Here is a 20,236-nt window from a genome sequence, read left to right as displayed (position 1 = left end):
AGGAAGTCATTGGAAGGAGACTTCGGATCTGTCCAACGAATGAATCTGAGACAGCCTAATTTACATTATTGAAAATAACAGGTTTGCAGACAGCTCTGCCTGCAAATATGTCACTTCAACATGAATCACCGTGACTTGCAACACTGACTCACCCTGGCATTCACTTTCCCCCAGTCACAGTTAGGAAGTTAGGAGTGAAGACTCTTGTGGCCGCATATTTATCTGCAGACTCCCATCTTCCCTCCGCCCCTTCCACCCTCCACTCTGTAGTCCAACATTCCTTCATTTCTACCCTAGTGAGCTGGGAAATTCCAGGGAGAGGTCTGCTGTTTCTTGAACGTTTGCCGGGAAAGAACATGGGATTTGGGAAAACCCTCTGCAGTTTATAAAAAGGACAATGGATCCCACTAGCTCTTCACTTTTCACTTTCACTTCACGGCCTCCTGACTCCTCACCTCCCCACCTTCTCACCTCTCGCTACTTACATTCACGATGGCCTTCACACCAAAAGCCTGCAGTCTTTTCCTGGTGGTTTTGCTGGGAGTTTGTATACAGCTCAATGGAGGTAAGATCTCAAAGTAATTTCTAGCAATGTCAGCTACAATATATGGAATGTACGGTGCAGTGTGCATGCTTTATTAGTTACCTGACTGACTAGGTATTTTGCAGTGACTAGGCTACTGTGCATGTAGTGTCTGTCATATAGCATAACATTTGTGTAGAATACTATAGAAATTGCAGTTATGTACAGTTTCTTCTTAGAACAAGCATTGTGCAAAAATGCATTCATGTGAATTCTTATCCAAAATCCAATTTGAAAACATATTTTTCATAAAACTACTTTTCCATTAAAATGTTTTACCATGTTAATTGATGTTTATAACTCTCATTACAGCTCAGCACGTTCCAGGTGCCAGATGCAAATGCCCAGGAACCATTATGCATACTCAGGAAATCATTGATGACTTTGAAATCATTGAAAAGACCCATTACTGCAACACTACTGAAATCATGTAAGTACTGCATTCATTTAAGCAGAAAGTGGTTTCTCTCTCTTTTTGTGTTTGTTTGTTTCTTTCTGACATTAACTTATGACATGACATCACCTCTATCAGCCTTATATCAGTTGTGTGACACAAGCATTAATTGTGTGTATGTGTGGTTTGTTATTTTCAGTGTTACACTGGCAGAAGATGGAGCCAGAAGGTGCCTGAACCCTGTTGGTAGAAAGGCCATGTTTTTCGTCAACTGCTGGAACAAGTAAGATAGATCAAATCATCAGACCCATCATCACCATACAAAAGCCTTGGCAGAACTATACTGCAGTTATTACAATGTAATAACTTATAGATCAACATTTATCACAATCTAATGACATATAGATCTAATGGTAAAAAAGCAAAGTTACTGTAATATAAAAGTTACTGTAATTATAAAAGTTACTGTAATTATAGTTTAATCACACCATTAAGTAGCAGACATGAGGCTAAAGTATGCAAAAGCAAAAGACCTTAGCACATACTTTAGAAACATCCTACAGCAGTTGACCAAATATATAATCCATGTAACATTAGTCCTTTCTGAGAATAACACTCGTCTCCCTCCTTCCAAATAGAATAAACAAGGACGACAAGCAAAAGAAGAGGTGTCTTAAGAGAAAAGCAGTGTGAACGTAACGGAGGAGGGGAGAAGGGGCACGGAAAACCCAACGGCTGGATTTTCCCAGAAGTCATGTGACCAAACACACACAAGAAGAATGTTGGGGGCCGACACTGCACTTTAGAGAGAGAGAGAGAGAGAGAGAGACCGCGAGAGAGAGAGAAGAGGGACTTTCTATTTCATCAGTTTCCTTTGTGATTTTGTGTTACAGCGCTGTAAACAACTACAAGTATACAACACTAATTGTGAGACATTTAAAGATATCATATGTAAAACTCTTTATTTATTTTCGTATTTGTTATTTAAATAAGTGTATATTCCTTAATAAGTGTATATTAATGAACAGATAAATAGGATTTTGATACAACTGAAATAAAACGTTTTTTGACACAACTTAAAGATTCAACGTTCTCTTAATCATAACACTCCATTTGTTATGAATGCTTATACCAAGTCTTATGATGCAATATGGGGTGACACAAGCATTATTACTGTCACAATTCATGCATAGGGCTTAATACCCATAGGGAGTGCTATGGGAACAGCTCCTTTAACATTTAACAGAGTATGATACACTCCGGAGAGAGAGAGGGTCACATGTATGGCAACACTGAAATAAGACCCATGGTCATGACTTAAACACAGCTGGTCTCAACAGCTGCAGGGGTTGGCTGAGAAACAAAGGCTGGACTTCCAGGTCAGGAGAAAAATGTACGGATGCCATAGCAACCTGGGGTGAACCTCGACACACATGATGTTTCTCAACTACTGGAATAGATGAAATGAACACACTAGGGTTAGACATATTACAGTCACGTGTAATAATCCTATATAATCTGATTTGTTGGTGCAAAAGAAATGTGAAATAGATGATCATAAAATGTTGATTTCCAGCCATTACAATACTGTCACTGTGCACCATCTACTGGAGGACCTTCGTACCTAAACCCAGATAATCACTGACTTGTGTAATTATAGCGTTACTACACAAACATAAAGAAACTTCATTTAGAGGTATAAAATCAACTGAATGCAAAGGTATAAAATCAACTGAATGTAAATGTATAAGATCAACTGAATGTAAATGTATAAGATCAACTTAATATAAAGGTATGAAATCAACTTAATGTAAAGATATAAGATCAACATAATATAAAGGTATGAAATCAACTTAATGTAATGATATAAGATCAACTGAATGTAAAGGTATAAGATCAACTGAATGTAAAGGTATAAGATCAACTTAAAGGTATAAGACAAAATTTATGTAAAGTGTTACCTAATAGTCAACTACACAGGTATAATAGCAATTTAATGTCAAGTGTTACCAAGTAGTCAATGATAATACCAGAACATTATTTAGATGCCAATATTTACCTTCTAAATAAATCAAGATAATGTGCTTTCTAAATCAAGATAATTTAGCTTTCTAAATCAATGAAGATAATGTAGCTTTATCAATAAATCAAGATGATGTAGCTTTATAAATCAATCAAGATAATGTAGCTTTCTAAATAAATCAAGATGACGTAGCTTTCTAAATGTGTCATTGAAAACAACAAAAGGCTCTAGGAGGTGTTGAAAATACAGTTGAAGTCGGAAGTTTACATACACCTTAGCCAAATACATTTAACCTGTTGGGGCTAGGGGGCAGTATTTGCACGGCCGGATAAAAAATGTACCCGATTTAAATGGGTTACTACTCTTGCCCAGAAACGAGAATATGCATATAATTAGTAGATTTGGATCGAAAACACCCTAAAGTTTCTAAAACTGTTTGAATGGTGTCTGGGAGTATAACAGAACTCATATGGCAGGCCAAAACCTGAGAAGATTCCATACAGGAAGTGCCCTGTCTCACAATTTGTTGTCCTTCTGTTGCATCTCTATCGAAAATACAGCATCTCTGCTGTAACGTGACATTTTCTAATGCTTCCATTGGCTCTCAGAAGGTGCCAGAAAGTGTAATGGGGTGTCTGCTGTCTCTGGGCGAAGAACAGAAGGAGAATTTGTGAGTGGTCAGCCTGGGGACAGTGACACTGGAGATGCGCGTTCATGAGAATTCTCACTTTTTTTCTTTCAGCCTTTGAATGAATACAACGTCGCCCAGTTGGAATATTATCGCTATTTTACGAGAAAAATAGCGTAAACATTGATTTTAAACAGCGTTTGACATGCTTCGAAGTACGGTAATGGAATATTTTGAATTTTTTTGTCACGAAATGCGCTCGCGCGTCACCCTTCGGATAGTGACCTGAACGCACGAACAAAACGGAGCTATTTGAATATAACTATGGATTATTTGGAACCAAAACAACATTTGTTGTTGAAGTAGAAGTCCTGGGAGTGCATTCTGATGAAGAACAGGAAAGGTAATCCAATTTTTCTAATAGTAATTCTGAGTTTAGGTTGTCCCAAACTTGGTGGGTGTCAAAATAGCTAGCCGTGATGGCCGGGCTATGTACTCAGAATATTGCAAAATGTGCTTTCGCCGAAAAGCTATTTTAAAATCGGACACCGCGATTGCATAAAGGAGTTCTGTATCTATAATTCTTAAAATAATTGTTATGTATTTTGTGAACGTTTATCTTGAGTAATTTAGTAAATTCACCGGAAGTTTGCGGTGGGTATGCTAGTTCTGAACATCACATGCTAATGTAAAAAGCTGGTTTTTGATATAAATATGAACTTGATTGAACAAAACATGCATGTATTGTATAACATAATGTCCTAGGAGTGTCATCTGATGAAGATCATCAAAGGTAGTGCTGCATTTAGCTGTGGTTTTGGTTTTTGTGACATATATGCTTGCTTTGAAAATGGCTGTGTGCTTATTTTTGGCAGGGTACTCTCCTGACATAATCTAATGTTTTGCTTTCGCTGTGAAGCCTTTTTGAAATCGGACAAAGTGGTTAGATTAACGAGAGTCTTGTCTTTAAAATTGTGTAAAATAGTCATATGTTTGAGAAATTGAAGTTATAGCATTTTTGAGGTATTTGTATTTCGAGCCACGCAATTCCACTGGCTGTTGACTAGGGTGGGACGAAGTTAAACTCAATGTTTCACAATTCCTGACATTTAATACTAGTAAAAATTCCCTGTCTTAGGTCAGTTAGGACCACCACTTTATTTTAAGAATGTGAAATGTCAGAATAATACTAGAGAGAATGATTTATTTCAGCTTTTATTTCTTTCATCACATTCCCAGTGGGTCAGAAATTTACATACACTCAATTAGTATTTGCTGAAGTTGCCTTTCAATTGTTAAACTTGGGTCAAACGTTTCGGGTAGCTTTCCACAAGGTTCCCACAATAAGTTAGCCCATTCCTCCTGACAGAGCTGGTGTAACTGAGTCAGGTTTGTAGGCCTCCTTGCTCACACACGCCTTTTCAGTTCTGCCCACAGATTTTCTATGGGATTGAGGTCAGGGTTTTGTGATGGCCACTCCAGTACCTTGACTTTGTTGTCATTAAGCCATTTTGCCACAACTTTGGAAGTATGCTTGGGGTCATTGTCCATTTGGAAGACCCATTTGCAACCAAGCTTTAACTTCCTGACTGATATCTTGAGATGTTGCTTCAATATATCCACATAATTTTCCTTTTTCATGAAGCCATCTATTTTGTGAAGTGCACCAGTCCCTCCTGCAGCAAAGCACCCCCACAACATGATGCTGCCACCCCCATGCTTCACGGTTGGGATGGTGTTCTTCGGCTTGCAAGCCTCCCCCTTTTTCCCCCAAACGTAATGATTGCCATTATGGCCAAACTGTTCTATTTTTGTTTCATTAGACCAGAGGACAATCCTCCAAAAAGTACGATCTTTGTCCCCATGTGCAGTTGCAAACCGTAGTCTGGCTTTTTTATGATGGTTTGGTAGCAGTGGCTTCTTCCTTGCTGAGCAGCCTTTCAGGTTATGTCGACATAGGACTCGTTTTACTGTGGATATAGATACTTTTGTACCTGTTTCCTCCAGCATCTTCATAAGGTCCTTTGCTGTTGTTCTGGGATTGATTTGCTCTTTTCGCACCAAAGTACGTTAATCTCTAGGAGACCGAACACGTCTCCTTCCTGAGCGGTATTAAGGACTTCGTGGTCCCATGGTGTTTATAGTTGCGTACTATTGTTTGTACAGATGAACGTGGTACCTTCAGGCGTTTGGAAATTGCTCCCAAGGATGAACCAGACTTGTGGAGGTCTATAATTGTTTTGATGAGGTCTTGGCTGATTTCTTTTGATTTTCCCATGATGTCAAGCAAAAAGGCACTGAGTTTGAAGGTAGGCCTTGAAATACATCAACAGGTACACCTCCAATTGACTCAAACGATGTCAATTAGCCTATCAGAAGCTTCTAAAGCCTTGACATCATTTTCTGGAATTTTCCAAGCTGTTTATAGGCACAATTAACTTAGTATATGTAAACTTCTGACCCATTGGAATTGTGATACAGTGAAATAATCTGTCTGTAAACAATTGTTGGAAAAATTACTGTCATGCACAAAATAGATGTCCCAACTGACTTGCCAAAACTGTAGTTTGTGGTTGAAAAATGAGTTTTAATGACTCCAACTTAAGTGTATGCACACTTCCGACTTCAGCTGTTGAAGTGTTTCTGAAACATTTACTGATTTGCTGCAGCGGCCTAGTTTCTTCCCTTTTAGATACACCATGGATGTGTCCTAAATGGCACCCTATTCACTATATGGTGCACTTCTTTTGACCAGGACTGGTCAAAAGTAGTGCACTATAAAAGGAATAGGGTGCCATTTGGGACATACAATGTTTCTCCAGCGTGATGAGCTCCAAGGCAACACGTCTTGCGTTTTGACCATTACTTTTGCTGTGGAGATAAACTTTGCTGGAGGGTATCAGAACTGGCCTTCTCACTCGGGGGAAATCAAAGGGCTGCTGGTGGTCAGCAAGAGCCAAGGAGTGTGGGAGAGAATAGATCCTCCATAAACCTTCTTATTCCCAGACCAGAGTTGTGAGGCTGCTGAGCTTCCTTTTGTGTGAGTACACACACACACACACACACACACACACACACACACACACACACACACACACACACACACACACACACACACTCTATAATAAAACCTGCCGCATGAGAACATAAACCAAAAACAAAGCCTAGAAACATAGCAGATGAAAGGGTGCTTAGGCATATCTGCCTGTGGCATACCCTGCAGTATATACAGTATCTCCTGGAATTAAATCATCTGTTAAGACAGATATGGACAATATCTCAGTAAAGTTGTTGAGAGAAGACGAGGCTAATGTTACATTACTATGGCTGGATCTTGGGCTCTGGTCAAAAGTAAGCACTATGTTGGGAATAGGATGCCATTTGGGATCCGGCCTATATGAACTGTTGTCAGCATACTATTAGGATCACAAGATGGAAATGGACTAAAATGATCATTGACAGATCATTGATCATCCCCACCTGAGGTTCAGTAGACGAAGGTTCAACATGGTTAGGTAAGTGGAAAACACTCTACTTGATGTTCGAAAGGCTTCAAATCTGGTTGCATGCTGTTTCATTTGTTGCCTGATGTTCCTTACTCTAGCTGTCAAAACAGCAGAAACTCAGAGTAAGAGAACCTTTCCTTAAGAAACTAGATCAGCAAATATATCATCAATTTATCGTCTGCATGTTATCAACAAAGCAGTTGATTTTCAAATGGGTGGCGTTTCATGTTTCAGCAAAATTGCTACTAATAATTTGTCTGCCACTTTTGCAGAAGCCTCCCACTGACGAGCGTGTTTAATTTTTTAACATTCTGCGGCAAAGGCACAAATCCTGAGAGAAATATTTTGCATTTTATTTCCATGATATGTGTTGTTCCCGCCTGCTTTAAAGCTTATATATAGCTTTTAAAAAAGGACTGAGCTGTCTCCCACAGTGTAATACTCTCTCGTAAAGGAGAACAGCAGCGGCTGTTAGAATCAAAGATGTGTGTTGGAATCCAACAAACCCATGCTGTTCGTCAGATGTAAAAAAACAAAAATAATAATAATAATTAAATAAAAAAATGGCAACCCAATATTTTATTTATACATGTGGAGCATGCCCAATCGCTTGTTGATGTAGCTGTCAGACAAAGGGAAGAGTGTAAATTGCCCCTAACACGTTATCCCCATGCAATATTCATACAGCTACTGCTATAACATGGCTTTCATGCGTTCTCTTTGTTGCTCTACAGGCCGTGAAGAGAGTGGGCATCAATTATATGAAAATAGTCAAGAGAGAATGCTGTGAAGAACGGAACGACACACAAACAAATAAACAACTGTGCCAAACGACTATGTTGGCTATGGGTTCTCTTCAAAGAGTGTGTGTGTGTGTGTGTGTGGGTGTGTGTGTGTGTGTGTGTGTGTGTGTTTTATGCGTCACCATGGATATATGACTGAGGCGTCAGGGTTAGGAGGAAAACCTCTCATGTCCCGTCTTGTCAATCACCCAGCTTTGACCCAGAAATAAAGAATGACACAAGCACCCAGCTACTCTCATTGTCTAGTGGGCCGGCCTGCCCAAGGCCCACTGCTCCCCAGATGCAGAGATGCAGACCACATGTCATTTTAAGTGCAGAGAGAGGTTACTATACAGGGAGTCAGGGAGAGAGAACAAATCACAGAGTAACTTGCATAAACAGAACAGGAGACTCACCAGGAGCTAATGTTGAAGGCAGCACACACCACAGGGAAACGGCATCTTAAATAAATCAAGCTGTTGTCCCTTCAATCCAAACACTGAACTCTATGTGAAATCTAGACGAATCGAGGTGAATGGCGTGAACATGGCATGATATGAAACGTCCCCTGATACTTCACCTTTGTTAGACTTGAATAGTTGATTTGAGGAAAATACGTCCAAACATGACTTTGCTCTAGCTGGTTTGGACAGAAATCTATTTCAATTATTGTTTTATTCACCGTGGTAATGGACTGTGGCAAAGGATCTTTGATTGAGATATTACACCAATGGGATTTTCTTCCATCTGATGTAGCTAACATTGAAGTCCAGAGTGAATGGTAGGGTTGTCATTTGCAGGGGAGAGGGAGAAACTACCACATGGAAAACAGAAATACAAAGCCTGTCTAGGGGATTGTTTCTGGACACTGTTTTCAGGTCTTTGACTACTGAACTCTTCTGTCTGTCAAGTGTTGAGATACAGTGTCAGGAGCCTATACACACACAAACATGGACACACACACACACACACACTCACACACACATACACACACACTTTCTCTCTCACAGAGGATAAGGCTGGTTGCAAATTTGCATATGCTGCTCCCTGACAAGATTACAGGAGGCTGAGAATGGAGTGTGATGTGATCTCACCACACTATACTGTAGTGTATTCACACTTTGCTTGTATGCTAATCCTCTTCATATGGTCATAGAGCTGGGATTGCACTGTGCCATTTAATTATCACAAAGTCACTGGAACATTCTTCTGAGAGACACGCCGTAAGGAATGAGCCAAACATCATATTGAAATGTATTCAGCCCCATAGCCCCAACAGTAGTTGCAGTAGGTAAATCCACATTTCCATGAGACACCGTAGTTAGAATCAATCAGGCAAGTTTAATTCCCGCGTCGCAACAAGGGAACAAGCAATCAGCTGAACAGAGCTAGTGGGTCGAACCTCAACCAATACATTAAACCGAACACAGACGTTGCTTAGTTGTTTTGCTTGTTTCTTGGATATAAAGTAGATTGTTGTAGTTACAAATCTAAGTCTACAGGGGGCAGCATATACACTCTGCTCTACTAGTCCCCCTTATCAGCATGCTGGAACAATCTCCTGTACCCACTGACTCCTGTTGTGCCCACCGTTAAGGAGGATACAGGGCTTACAGCAGTATTGAATTCATTAACCTTTTCTCCACTCTGGTCCAAAATGGGAGCAGGACCGCAATTGTTGGAAATAACCCCCTCTGCACTTTAAACAGTTTATTGAAAGGGTCACGGATGGAAGAAGAGGGGCTGAAGAAGGGGCTCGCCCTTATTTGTTACTTATCCGAAAAGTGTCATCTTGCATCAGGTGGTTAGTTATTCAGCAACTCACCGTGCGATAATAGGCGTGACTACGTTGCCCATTACCGTCCCCTTAACCTGCGCTTGACGTGCTACTTTTGGACAAGAGACAAATTTGAACGAAAACTTGGTAATTGTCTCACTGGAGACCGTCTGATGGGGCGCTGGAGTTGAGAGGGAGTGTTCAGCTAGCGTCTGTGTCAGGTTAGTCAGTGTAGCGTGGCATCATAAGGAGTAAGAGGCTTCGGCTAGGAGAGAGACAAGTGCATCTCAATTGGTTTGGGCGATTGCTATTGGCCGGATCACTTTGAGCATGGTGACTTCTTAACAACAGGATGTTGCTCAATCCTGATGCGGCATGAAGTCTTTGAGGAACATTCTATTTGTATAAGATCATTAGATTGTATGTCATATTCTGTTATGACTGACAGCTTCATACTGTATGTTAAAAATCTCAGAGTATCATATTTAAGGTAGTCCCCCACTCATTCCCTACTTAGGGAAAGACAGATGGAGCTAGAGATTGCTTCCTCCTAAAATTGAATATTCATAGAAAATCATAGAATCTTAATCTTTTAAATATTATGTGTATTGTAAATTAAAGGCTTTAATGTTTTTTGGCTACCAATAACGAGCGGCGAAAACGCTGTGAAAGTTCAGATATTGACGTCTGATTTTGGCAGAACAACGAGGCAGGGGACGATAATTTATGCAATATCTGATCAACATTTTCAAGATAACGCTGAAATTTTCCAGTTTCAAATGCCAAATGTGATGTACAACAGCACAAAGCAGACCACTTAGATTGCCTGAGGGACATCTAAACACTTGTAAAGCTCGGCGCTCTGATGAGCAAGGAAGAGCCCAGTGGCACAACTATTACATTACTAGAGCCAAAAAAGCCAACTATGTACAGTTTCAACGGTGAACTGTGGTAACCAAGTCAATATGACCCCAGGCATTTCAACCAGTGGCGGTTGCAGCCGTTTAAGATGAGGGAGGATGATAATTTTTTTTATGAACATTACCTTATTTCTATTACAGCATATTGGATGACAGTAACTCATATTCCATTCATCCAGTTCAATGTAACTTTAATAGGTTTAGGGTACTACATGATGCTCAAACTTTCCCTGTACCCATCATGAGGTTGCTACAACCTAGTCTATGAATGAAAGGTCGAGAGAATATTGAGTAATCAAGATGACAGATTCAATACCGCATTGCACATTTTTGCCTGCATCTTACTGATTTAGAGCGTAATCATTAGTCCAACAGTTGCAAACAAGAGTTTCTATTGGACAAATTCAGGTATGTTTATCGCCGTTTTGTTCTGTTTGCTTATTTTCAACAGAATTGGCACAATGAATACACCCCTGATCACACGCAAACACAGTTCACTTTCATAGCAGCTACATACAAACAGCTCGTTGTATATATAATTCCTTCTCGCATCTATCTACAGGCTCTCCTCCTCTCACCTTTTCCCTTCGCTTGTGGACTAAGTGCACAACACACCAGCTGTATGTGACTAGGCGAAAAAACCTTTCCAAGCCAAACTTTCATATCATGAGCGCTAACCACTACACACAGCCTACATCATTGTCAGGTCATAGTCAATATAGATACGAGAACTAACACGTTAGTAAACCCTCTACAATCCTGCAGTTCAATCCTGCAGTTCAGCAGGCCCCGGTGGCAATAAATTAATAAAAGCAAAAGATTACCCTGACTTGGAAGACTTCCAGTGTTGGAAAGCCATATCCAGCTAGCTAACATAGCATCCCTCTCTGTTTGAGCTGGTTGTTTGAGTAGGCTAAACTAGCTAGCTGCATTTGATGCTAGCTAAGTAAGTGAAAGTAAAAAATATAGCGAAATATAGCTAGCTCTCTCTCTAACTCTCGCTTCATCTTCATTTTGTAATAAATGAATTAATTGCAAAACAGTGTGTTTTAATCAATTATTTGGTAGCATGTGAATATATTTAGTATAGTTTAATCTAAAACATTTTAAAATGTCTCACTATTTTTATTTTAATGAAATTCGCTAAGGAAGATGGTCCTCCCCTTTCTCTTCTGCGGAGCACATCCACTGATTTCAACAAACATCCCAGAGTGACACAGAGAGGGAAAGAGAGGGAGATCAAGAAGAATTACAACCAGAGCGGAGAAGGAGAGGAACCTCGGGTGAATGAGGGACATGGAGAAGAGAGTAGGAAGAGAGAGATCAAAAATGGAGTGCTAAGGGAATGAGAACAGAGTAGAAGAGAGAGATGAACTGAAGTTACAGAGGCCAGCTCCAGAGTTAATAGGTAGGAACCTGCGAGAAAGAAAAGGATTTAATGAGCGAGGAGGAGGAGAGGAGTGAGAGATCAAGGAGGAGAAGACTCTAGGAAGCACCAGAATAGAAACTGTCCCTTGTAAAGTGAAACTTTTGATTGGAATTCAGGGACTACTGTAGCTCATGTATGGCAGACAGTCATCCAGATAGCTATATTCTATTATTATACTCAACTGTTAAATCTTAACTTAGAGAGTTTACAAACTTAACTTCACAAAAGAGTCTTCAAAAACCAATCAAAGCCAATCTCAAAGGGAAAATATCGATTGGCTACCTGACTGCGTTGCAGCCCTGCCCTCTAAATGAGTCTCACTGAGTTGCTGGTGAGCAACAGACAGGCTAAATATAGCAACACTTGTTGACTGACAAGTAAACCACACCCATAATTGGTTTGGAGCCCCTCTGTGCCCAATTTACCACCTGCGGCTCCCTGAGCTGCATACAGCTACTGGTACAGACTGTAGTATCAGGACAAGTACCAGGCATTGTTGGAGAGCTACATGTACCATCTGTCTTCTAAACTACTTATTTGTATTGTACTATAGTACTTAAGACTCTGTAAGTAACTTCTAGAACAAAAACAAGCCAGAGCTTGGATAGTGGCCTGCTTGATGAAGTTGAATGAATGAACTGAGTGCTATACAATAGCTTGTGGCTGAACTTCAGATATGTGTGTGTAACCCCATTTCCCTCCGAGCTCCTATTGACATCAATGCATTATTTTATTTACTGTACACTATCCAATAATAGGATTCGGTGCTTAGAGCATCTGTGAATATAATAAGCATTCAAAGCCAGGCGAACAACAGTGCAGTATATCTTCAACACAAACAAAGTTGTTAACAGGAGGCTGGCGAGGCTGAACAAGAGGCCTGACTCCTTTACAACTGCAACAAGGTATGTGTCCCAAATGCCACACTATTCCCTTCCTAGTGCACTAATTTTGATCAGGGCACAAAGGGCTCTGGTCAAAAATAGGGCACTTCATAACGAATAGGGTACCATTTGGGATGAAGTCAAGCATTACCTCTGTGCCGTGCAATTACAATATAACAGACTTTTACAAGATGGCTATCAGCAATGAGAATTTGATTAATGCTATGGCCTCTGGACTCGAGTACTGCGGCATGCGAGGGCTGTGGAACACCCATTCTGAAGCCGCTAGCTATACCAGTCCCTAATCATCACCAACAGTGTGATGGTAGTAATGGTGTGTGTGTGTGTGTGTGTGTGTGTGTGTGTGTGTGTGTGTGTGTGTGTGTGTGTGTGTGTGTGTGTGTGTGTGTGTGTGTGTGTGTGTGTGTGTGTGTGTGTGTGTGTGTGTGTGTGTGTGTGTGTGTGTGTGGGAGGGAGGGAGGGAGTGAGTGAGTGTGTATGCCTGAGTGTGTGTGTGGTTGTGCCTGTATGTCTCCATCTGTGTGTGTGTGTGTGAGGTAGCAGTGAGCAGACATTCAGACATCACACACAAATTGCATGCTGGGCAGAGAGGAGTGTTAGCAGCGCCACAGGCTAGCGGACTTAAAGCACAATTAATGTAATGCGATGGAGCGGCTCGGCCCACATTCTGTTTTCTCTCAATCAGCGAACAGACACTTTATCTGTCCCACGTTTGGTAATCTAATCAGCACAATGAATTACTCTCTGTCTCTGTTTCTCTACTGTATGGCTCAAGCGAGAGATATTTTTAAAAGGCTTGGCTGCAAATCTTGAACTAAAGACAGAAAACCTCATAGTGATTACTGTGAAGTTCTGACCAAATGAATGATGTGCAATGATGGTATTTATTTATTTGAAGTTTTGCAGGATGAAATATCTTGAGATCTCGTTTTTAAGTAAAATAAAAAATAACAAATACAAATTTGTAACAAGAATAATATTACTGTCTAATAATAATAACATTTAAATAACAATGATAATAACACCAATACTAAAAAACATACATTAACAGCATAAAAAAGACTACAAGTAATACAAACTACTGCTACAACTACTAATACAACTAATACAAACTACTGCAACAACTACTAATACAACTTATACAAACTACTGCTACAACTACTAATACAACTAATACAAACTACTGCAACAACTACTAATACAACTAATATAAGCTGCTGCTACAACTACTAATACAACTAATACAAGCTACTGCTTCAACTACTAATACAACTAATACAAACTACTGCTACAACTACTAATACAACTAATACAAACTACTGCAACAACTACTAATACAACTAATACAAACTACTGCTTCAACTACTAATACAACTAATATAAGCTGCTGCTACAACTACTAATACAACTAATACAAACTACTGCTACAACTACTAATACAACTAATACAAACTACTGCTTCAACTACTAATACAACTAATACAAACTACTGCTACAACTACTAATACAACTAATATAAGCTGCTGCTACAACTACTAATACAACTAATACAAACTACTGCTTCAACTACTAATACAACCAATACAAACTACTGCTACAACTACTAATACAACTAATACAAACTACTGCAACAACTACTAATACAACTAATACAAACTACTGCTACAACTACTAATACAACTAATACAAACTACTGCTTCAACTACTAATGCAACTAATACAAACTACTGCTACAACTACTAATACAACTAATACAAACTACTGCTTCAACTACTAATACAACTAATATAAGCTGCTGCTACAACTACTAATACAACTAATACAAACTACTGCTACAACTACTAATACAACTAATACAAACTACTGCTTCAACTACTAATACAACTAATACAAACTACTGCTACAACTACTAATACAACTAATATAAGCTGCTGCTACAACTACTAATACAACTAATACAAACTACTGCTTCAACTACTAATACAACCAATACAAACTACTGCTACAACTACTAATACAACTAATACAAACTACTGCAACAACTACTGCAACAACTAATACAAACTACTGCTACAACTACTAATACAACTAATACAAACTACTGCTTCAACTACTAATACAACTAATATAAGCTGCTGCTACAACTACTAATACAACTAATACAAACTACTGCTTCAACTACTAATACAACTAATATAAGCTGCTGCTACAACTACTAATGCAACTAATACAAACTACTGCTACAACTACTAATACAACTAATACAAACTACTGCTTCAACTACTAATACAACTAATATAAGCTGCTGCTACAACTACTAATACAACTAATACAAACTACTGCTACAACTACTAATACAACTAATACAAACTACTGCTTCAACTACTAATACAACTAATACAAACTACTGCTACAACTACTAATACAACTAATATAAGCTGCTGCTACAACTACTAATACAACTAATACAAACTACTGCTTCAACTACTAATACAACCAATACAAACTACTGCTTCAACTACTAATACAACTAATACAAACTACTGCTACAACTACAAATACAACTAATACAAACTACTGCAACAACTACTAATACAACTAATACAAACTACTGCTACAACTACTAATACAACTAATACAAACTACTGCTACAACTACTAATACCACTAATAAAATTAAGTACCTATAATATATACATATATTTTACAAATATCTTCACATTGTGATGTTTCATGTGACACAAACAGTTTGTTCTTAACATTTGAAAAAGGGATTTCTTAAATTTACTGTGTGATTTTAATGCCCTTATTTCTATAGGTAAATGATTCCAGTCAGTTTGGCCTTTGTATCTGAAAAATCTTAACCCTTGTGTAGTCTTAACATTCTGTATACTCCCCTTGTCCTAAGGATAAAAAATGACCGCCTTCACTAAACCCCTAAAATAAAGCAGCTTATTTGAATTTTAAACCCTAAATCTATTTTGCATGAAGAAACATGTCATTCATCGCAAACTTTGTGAATATCTGGGGTTTCCCTCTTCACAATGCAGAAAGACTGCATTTAATCAGCGGACACCACTTATTTTTATTACAACACACCTGTCATAATTGTTTTATTTACTAAAGTAGAGGTTATTATTATTATTATTGCTAAAGGTATTGCATAGATGTAAACATACTTTTTTTTAGAAAGAGATAGCACTTGTATAGCCTAATAAAGTAGCAGAAATGTGCAGAAAGTAGTTTTGAATGCATTTTATTGAAGGGAAACAATAAGTCTTGAACTTTTTTGGCAACATATATTCTTATATACTGTACAATGAGGAATTCAACTACAAAATACTAGTCTTATCCCATTTTTTTAACCATTGCCCCCACTCACAAGGTGAATAAACAACAACAATAAACAAGAATAAAATAAGATAATAGATACAAAACAAAAACGTGAAGAACATAAATCAATCAACTCTAATTAGCACATGTAGGACAGTATGCAAGTGTGTATGCATGGACTTTGCAGATGTATTTCTCACATGTGCTGCACATAGTATTTGTTTTATAGTCCTTCTTTGGGGGGCAGAATTGGCATCTCCTCCTCTTGCCTGCCCCAGCTGCAGTCTCAGGTGGATCAGGACAAGATTCAGCCCCCTGAACAGCTTTCACAAGCGCTGCAGAGGCTGCTGTGCGGGGGAGGCGCTCCCTTCTTTGAATGTGTGGGGTTACAAGTGCCTTTCCCAGCTGCTCCAGGAACACCCTCCTCTTGTTCCGCTTATCAGGCATCCAGGTAGGGTTGATCTTGTTCCATGTCACAAAGGCATTGTATGAGGACACATCAATGATGTTATTGAAGATGACCAGGGGCCAGTGGTCAGTCATCCTCCTGCAGCTGTAAGTTCCAATCACCTTGTCCAGGTTGTCCACGCTTCCTTTGTTGTGGTTGTAGTCCAGGATGATGGCTGGCTTCCTGTCCTCACGATCACTAATCTCAGCTGTTTTGTGCAGTGTGCTAAGGAGGACCCCATTCTTGTTCCTCTTTGGGACGTAAGAAACTAGAGAGGTGGTGGGGGTGAAGGAAAACTTTGATGAGAAGGCCTCTCTCCCCCTTGTTGTGAGGAGTGCAGAGGGGAGCTCAGGCTTGTTCTTTCTAACTGAACTCAGCCAGCAGATCACCATGGTTAGCTACTTAGGGGAAGCGAACAGTCAATAGCACACATAATCTCAATGTATCATTGTGTGTGTGTGTGTGTGTGTGTGTGTGTGTGTGTGTGTGTGTCTTTGTGGTTTTTGTGGTGTGTAAATGATTTTATAACTGCCTGGTCAAAAGTTACCCTAAGACAATCTTTGTACCCTGGTGGTGTACAGCTTTTATGGAAATATGAACAAAGGCGATGTTTCACTTTTTCTAATGTTGGGGTCACTCTAGTAAAAGTAATCTAATTTCAAGTTGAAAAATGATCATTTAGGGGATTTTCTCTGCTGCTAAACATAGTGGAGGGTCATTTTTGACACTTAAGACAACACAAGGGTTAATCCATCCTCATGATGTACCCTTGGAAAATATTTGCTGCTGTTGTCAAAATGACTAGCGTGAGTCATGTAAAGTTAGGTGTACCTTAGTATATACAAAGACATTTAAGATGATACATTTAAAAAGAAACTGGTAACAATGCAGTTGTCTTCTGTTTGGGAGTGACAGCCAATTTAGTTTGTTATAACGGCATCCAAGTATGAATCTGCAAAGATTGTTATAAATGACATCTAATTTGCAAAGTAATGTCTTGGTTGTGTTTTAATAGATGATGTCACCATGGTCTAGGACAGGAAGCATCAGTTGAGTTGATAAGGTCTTTCTAATGGATACAGTAAAACTATTATTAGATCTGTATAGTAACTCAAGCTTCTAGTATTTGTTTTCCAAAAAGTATCAATATGCTTTCCAAAAGATAAGTCAGAATCTATCCTCAAACCCAGATATTTCAAACAATCAACACTTTCAAGCATTGTTTCATCACTTGAATGAATTCTGAATTTGCCAGCTGTGGAGTTCATTCTTCGCCATGTACCAAACAGCATGGTATAGGACTTTGTTTGATTCAAAACCAAATGATTTGCTAGAAACCATTTTTAAATGGTGTTAAAATCATCTTGTAGAGTTGCTTGTATCTGAACCTGATTCACAGAACCCTGTATCATCAGCGTGTAAGTGAACATGATTATTCTTACAAATTAGAGGCAATCCATGTATAAATATAGAGAAAAGATGGGGGGATACTGAGCCCTGAGGTACACCTCTACTGAGTCCAAGAAGTTGTGATTTGTGTCCTTCTATGAAAACATGTTGTTTTCTATTGCTAAGATATGTATCGAAACAGTGTGGTGATCTGTTAGTGAAACCAATGTTTTTAAGTTTTCCTAGTAAGATAGAATGATCAACTAAATCAAATACGTTTGATAAATCAATAAAGATGGCACCAGTTAGTTTGCCTTGGTCAGATGAAGAATATATATCATTAGTAAGTTTCACTAATGCTGTAGTGGTAGAATAGTTGGGTCTAAAGCCAGATTGCGAGGGTGAAATTAAATTAAATTAAATTAATCTAGGTATTGATACATTTGGGAATGCTATTGAACAGATTATAGATATAGGTCTATAGTTATTTGGCTCTAAGGAGTTTCCACCTTTATGAAGAGGGGTCAATCGGGCACAATTCCTTACAAAAGGTATTTCACCAGTTGTTAAATATCTGCTAGAGAATACATTCTAACATTAGCAGACCACTTTATAAATTTGGGTTCCAGTCCATTTGGCCAGATCCTTTGTAAATACAGTGTTTATTTAATTGAGGTGAGGCAGTAATATCAGTTGGTTTAATCTTTCTAAAGTTAAACGTCGCATTTGGGGTGTTGGTCTCCTGGTTTCATGTAATACCCAGCATTGATGGAATTGTGGGTGAAATTATTATCAGAAATGTAACAGATGAGCCAATAGAAGAGAAATGCTGAATAAAAACATCAGCTATGCTGGCTCCTGAATGACACAGTCATTTAGGATTCTTTGCTGAATAGGTTGATCATTTAACCTACTATGTTTAAAAGGTCATTTGCGTATTTCCAGAACTGCTGTGGATTTTAAAATATATATTTGTAAGACTATGCATATAGAAGGAGGCTTTTGCATTTCTAGTTGCAGTTTTACTGACATTTCTTCATTTTCTATAGGACTCCAATCAGTTGCATCTTTGGTTCTACAATACTTAGTACAGGCTTTATCCCTTTCTCTGAACCGATGTATTAAGGCAGAGCTAACCCAGGGCAGGTTACCTTTCAATGTTCTCTGTGGTGTGATGGTATATAGGTAAATACTGTGCACCTCAAATGTCAAAATGTTAACATTTGTAACTACATGTGTTCTCTTTACAATGCATGATCTAAAGTAGTACAATTTGCAGTCCATAGGCTTTTAGTGGCTTTGAACCATTTGCTTTGAAAACATGGCTGATAAAAAGAGAGATAAAGCTCCTTCGGTCTGGTCTTAACCAAGAATGGGGTATTTCACAGGCAATTAGCTGTGTAGCCACTGGACTGAACACTCTCAAATCTTATGCTGTGAGTCAAGTAATCGGAGAGACCTTGTTTGGCCCTGTACAAATTAAATGATCTTGTAGCCATGCAACTGTATCATTTATTGTAAAAAGGTTCCCATCGGAAAGTCTATCAAAACGTCGAACAGCACGACTTGAAATGGATCGCTGAAATGAGTGGATATTGTGTTAAAGGCTCCAGCCTTCCCTGTTTGGAAGGCTGCAGCCCTGTTGCTTTGTTTGTTTGCGATATCGCCATTTTCCAACAACCACACGATATGATGTGTCTGCAAAGGAGTCAGCATCTTTTTATATGTCATCGTTGGAGTTAAAAACTATCCTCTTCATTATTCATATTTGTTGCCTCAACGAAATCCCAACAGCTTTACGTTTTGTTGTCTAAGCATGCTCATGTGTGAGAGTTTCTTTTATTCATAGTCTCCCTGAAAGTGTGCGATGCTCCGTTCCATTCTCTGCCTCCCTTTTAAAAACGCCTAGGACCCATTCATGAAAATTTTAAATCTTGTTCTCATGGAGGATTTACCCACTGTTTTCTGTTCTGCCCCTTCACATTGTTTGGGGAGAAAGGGAGGGAGAGAGGGAGAGAGAGGAAGGGTAGAGAGGGTAGGAAGAGAGTAGAGGGATAGCATGCAAGGTTTCTTGAGGTTATGTTTTGAATCACAGTCGCGTGCCATTTGAAAAATACTGT

At 38.9% G+C, this 20,236-nt stretch overlaps 1 protein-coding gene across 1 annotated transcript; it reads left to right on the top strand.

Moving 5' to 3' along the window:
• Positions 1-292: 292 nt before the first annotated feature.
• LOC115178506 (C-X-C motif chemokine 11) lies at positions 293-2,052 on the top strand. The gene is made up of 4 exons (XM_029739720.1): positions 293-565; positions 896-1,013; positions 1,177-1,260; positions 1,616-2,052. Exons 1-4 carry the CDS (start codon positions 493-495, stop codon positions 1,668-1,670), a joined length of 330 nt encoding a protein of 109 aa, XP_029595580.1. The 5' UTR covers positions 293-492; the 3' UTR covers positions 1,671-2,052.
• Positions 2,053-20,236: the final 18,184 nt, after the last annotated feature.

The sequence above is a fragment of the Salmo trutta genome, chromosome 38 (assembly GCF_901001165.1).
Source record: "Salmo trutta chromosome 38, fSalTru1.1, whole genome shotgun sequence".
Lineage (NCBI taxonomy): Eukaryota > Metazoa > Chordata > Actinopteri > Salmoniformes > Salmonidae > Salmo > Salmo trutta.
The sequence above is the reverse complement of the archived record's forward strand: the minus strand, read 5'-3'. Positions and strand labels throughout refer to the sequence as shown.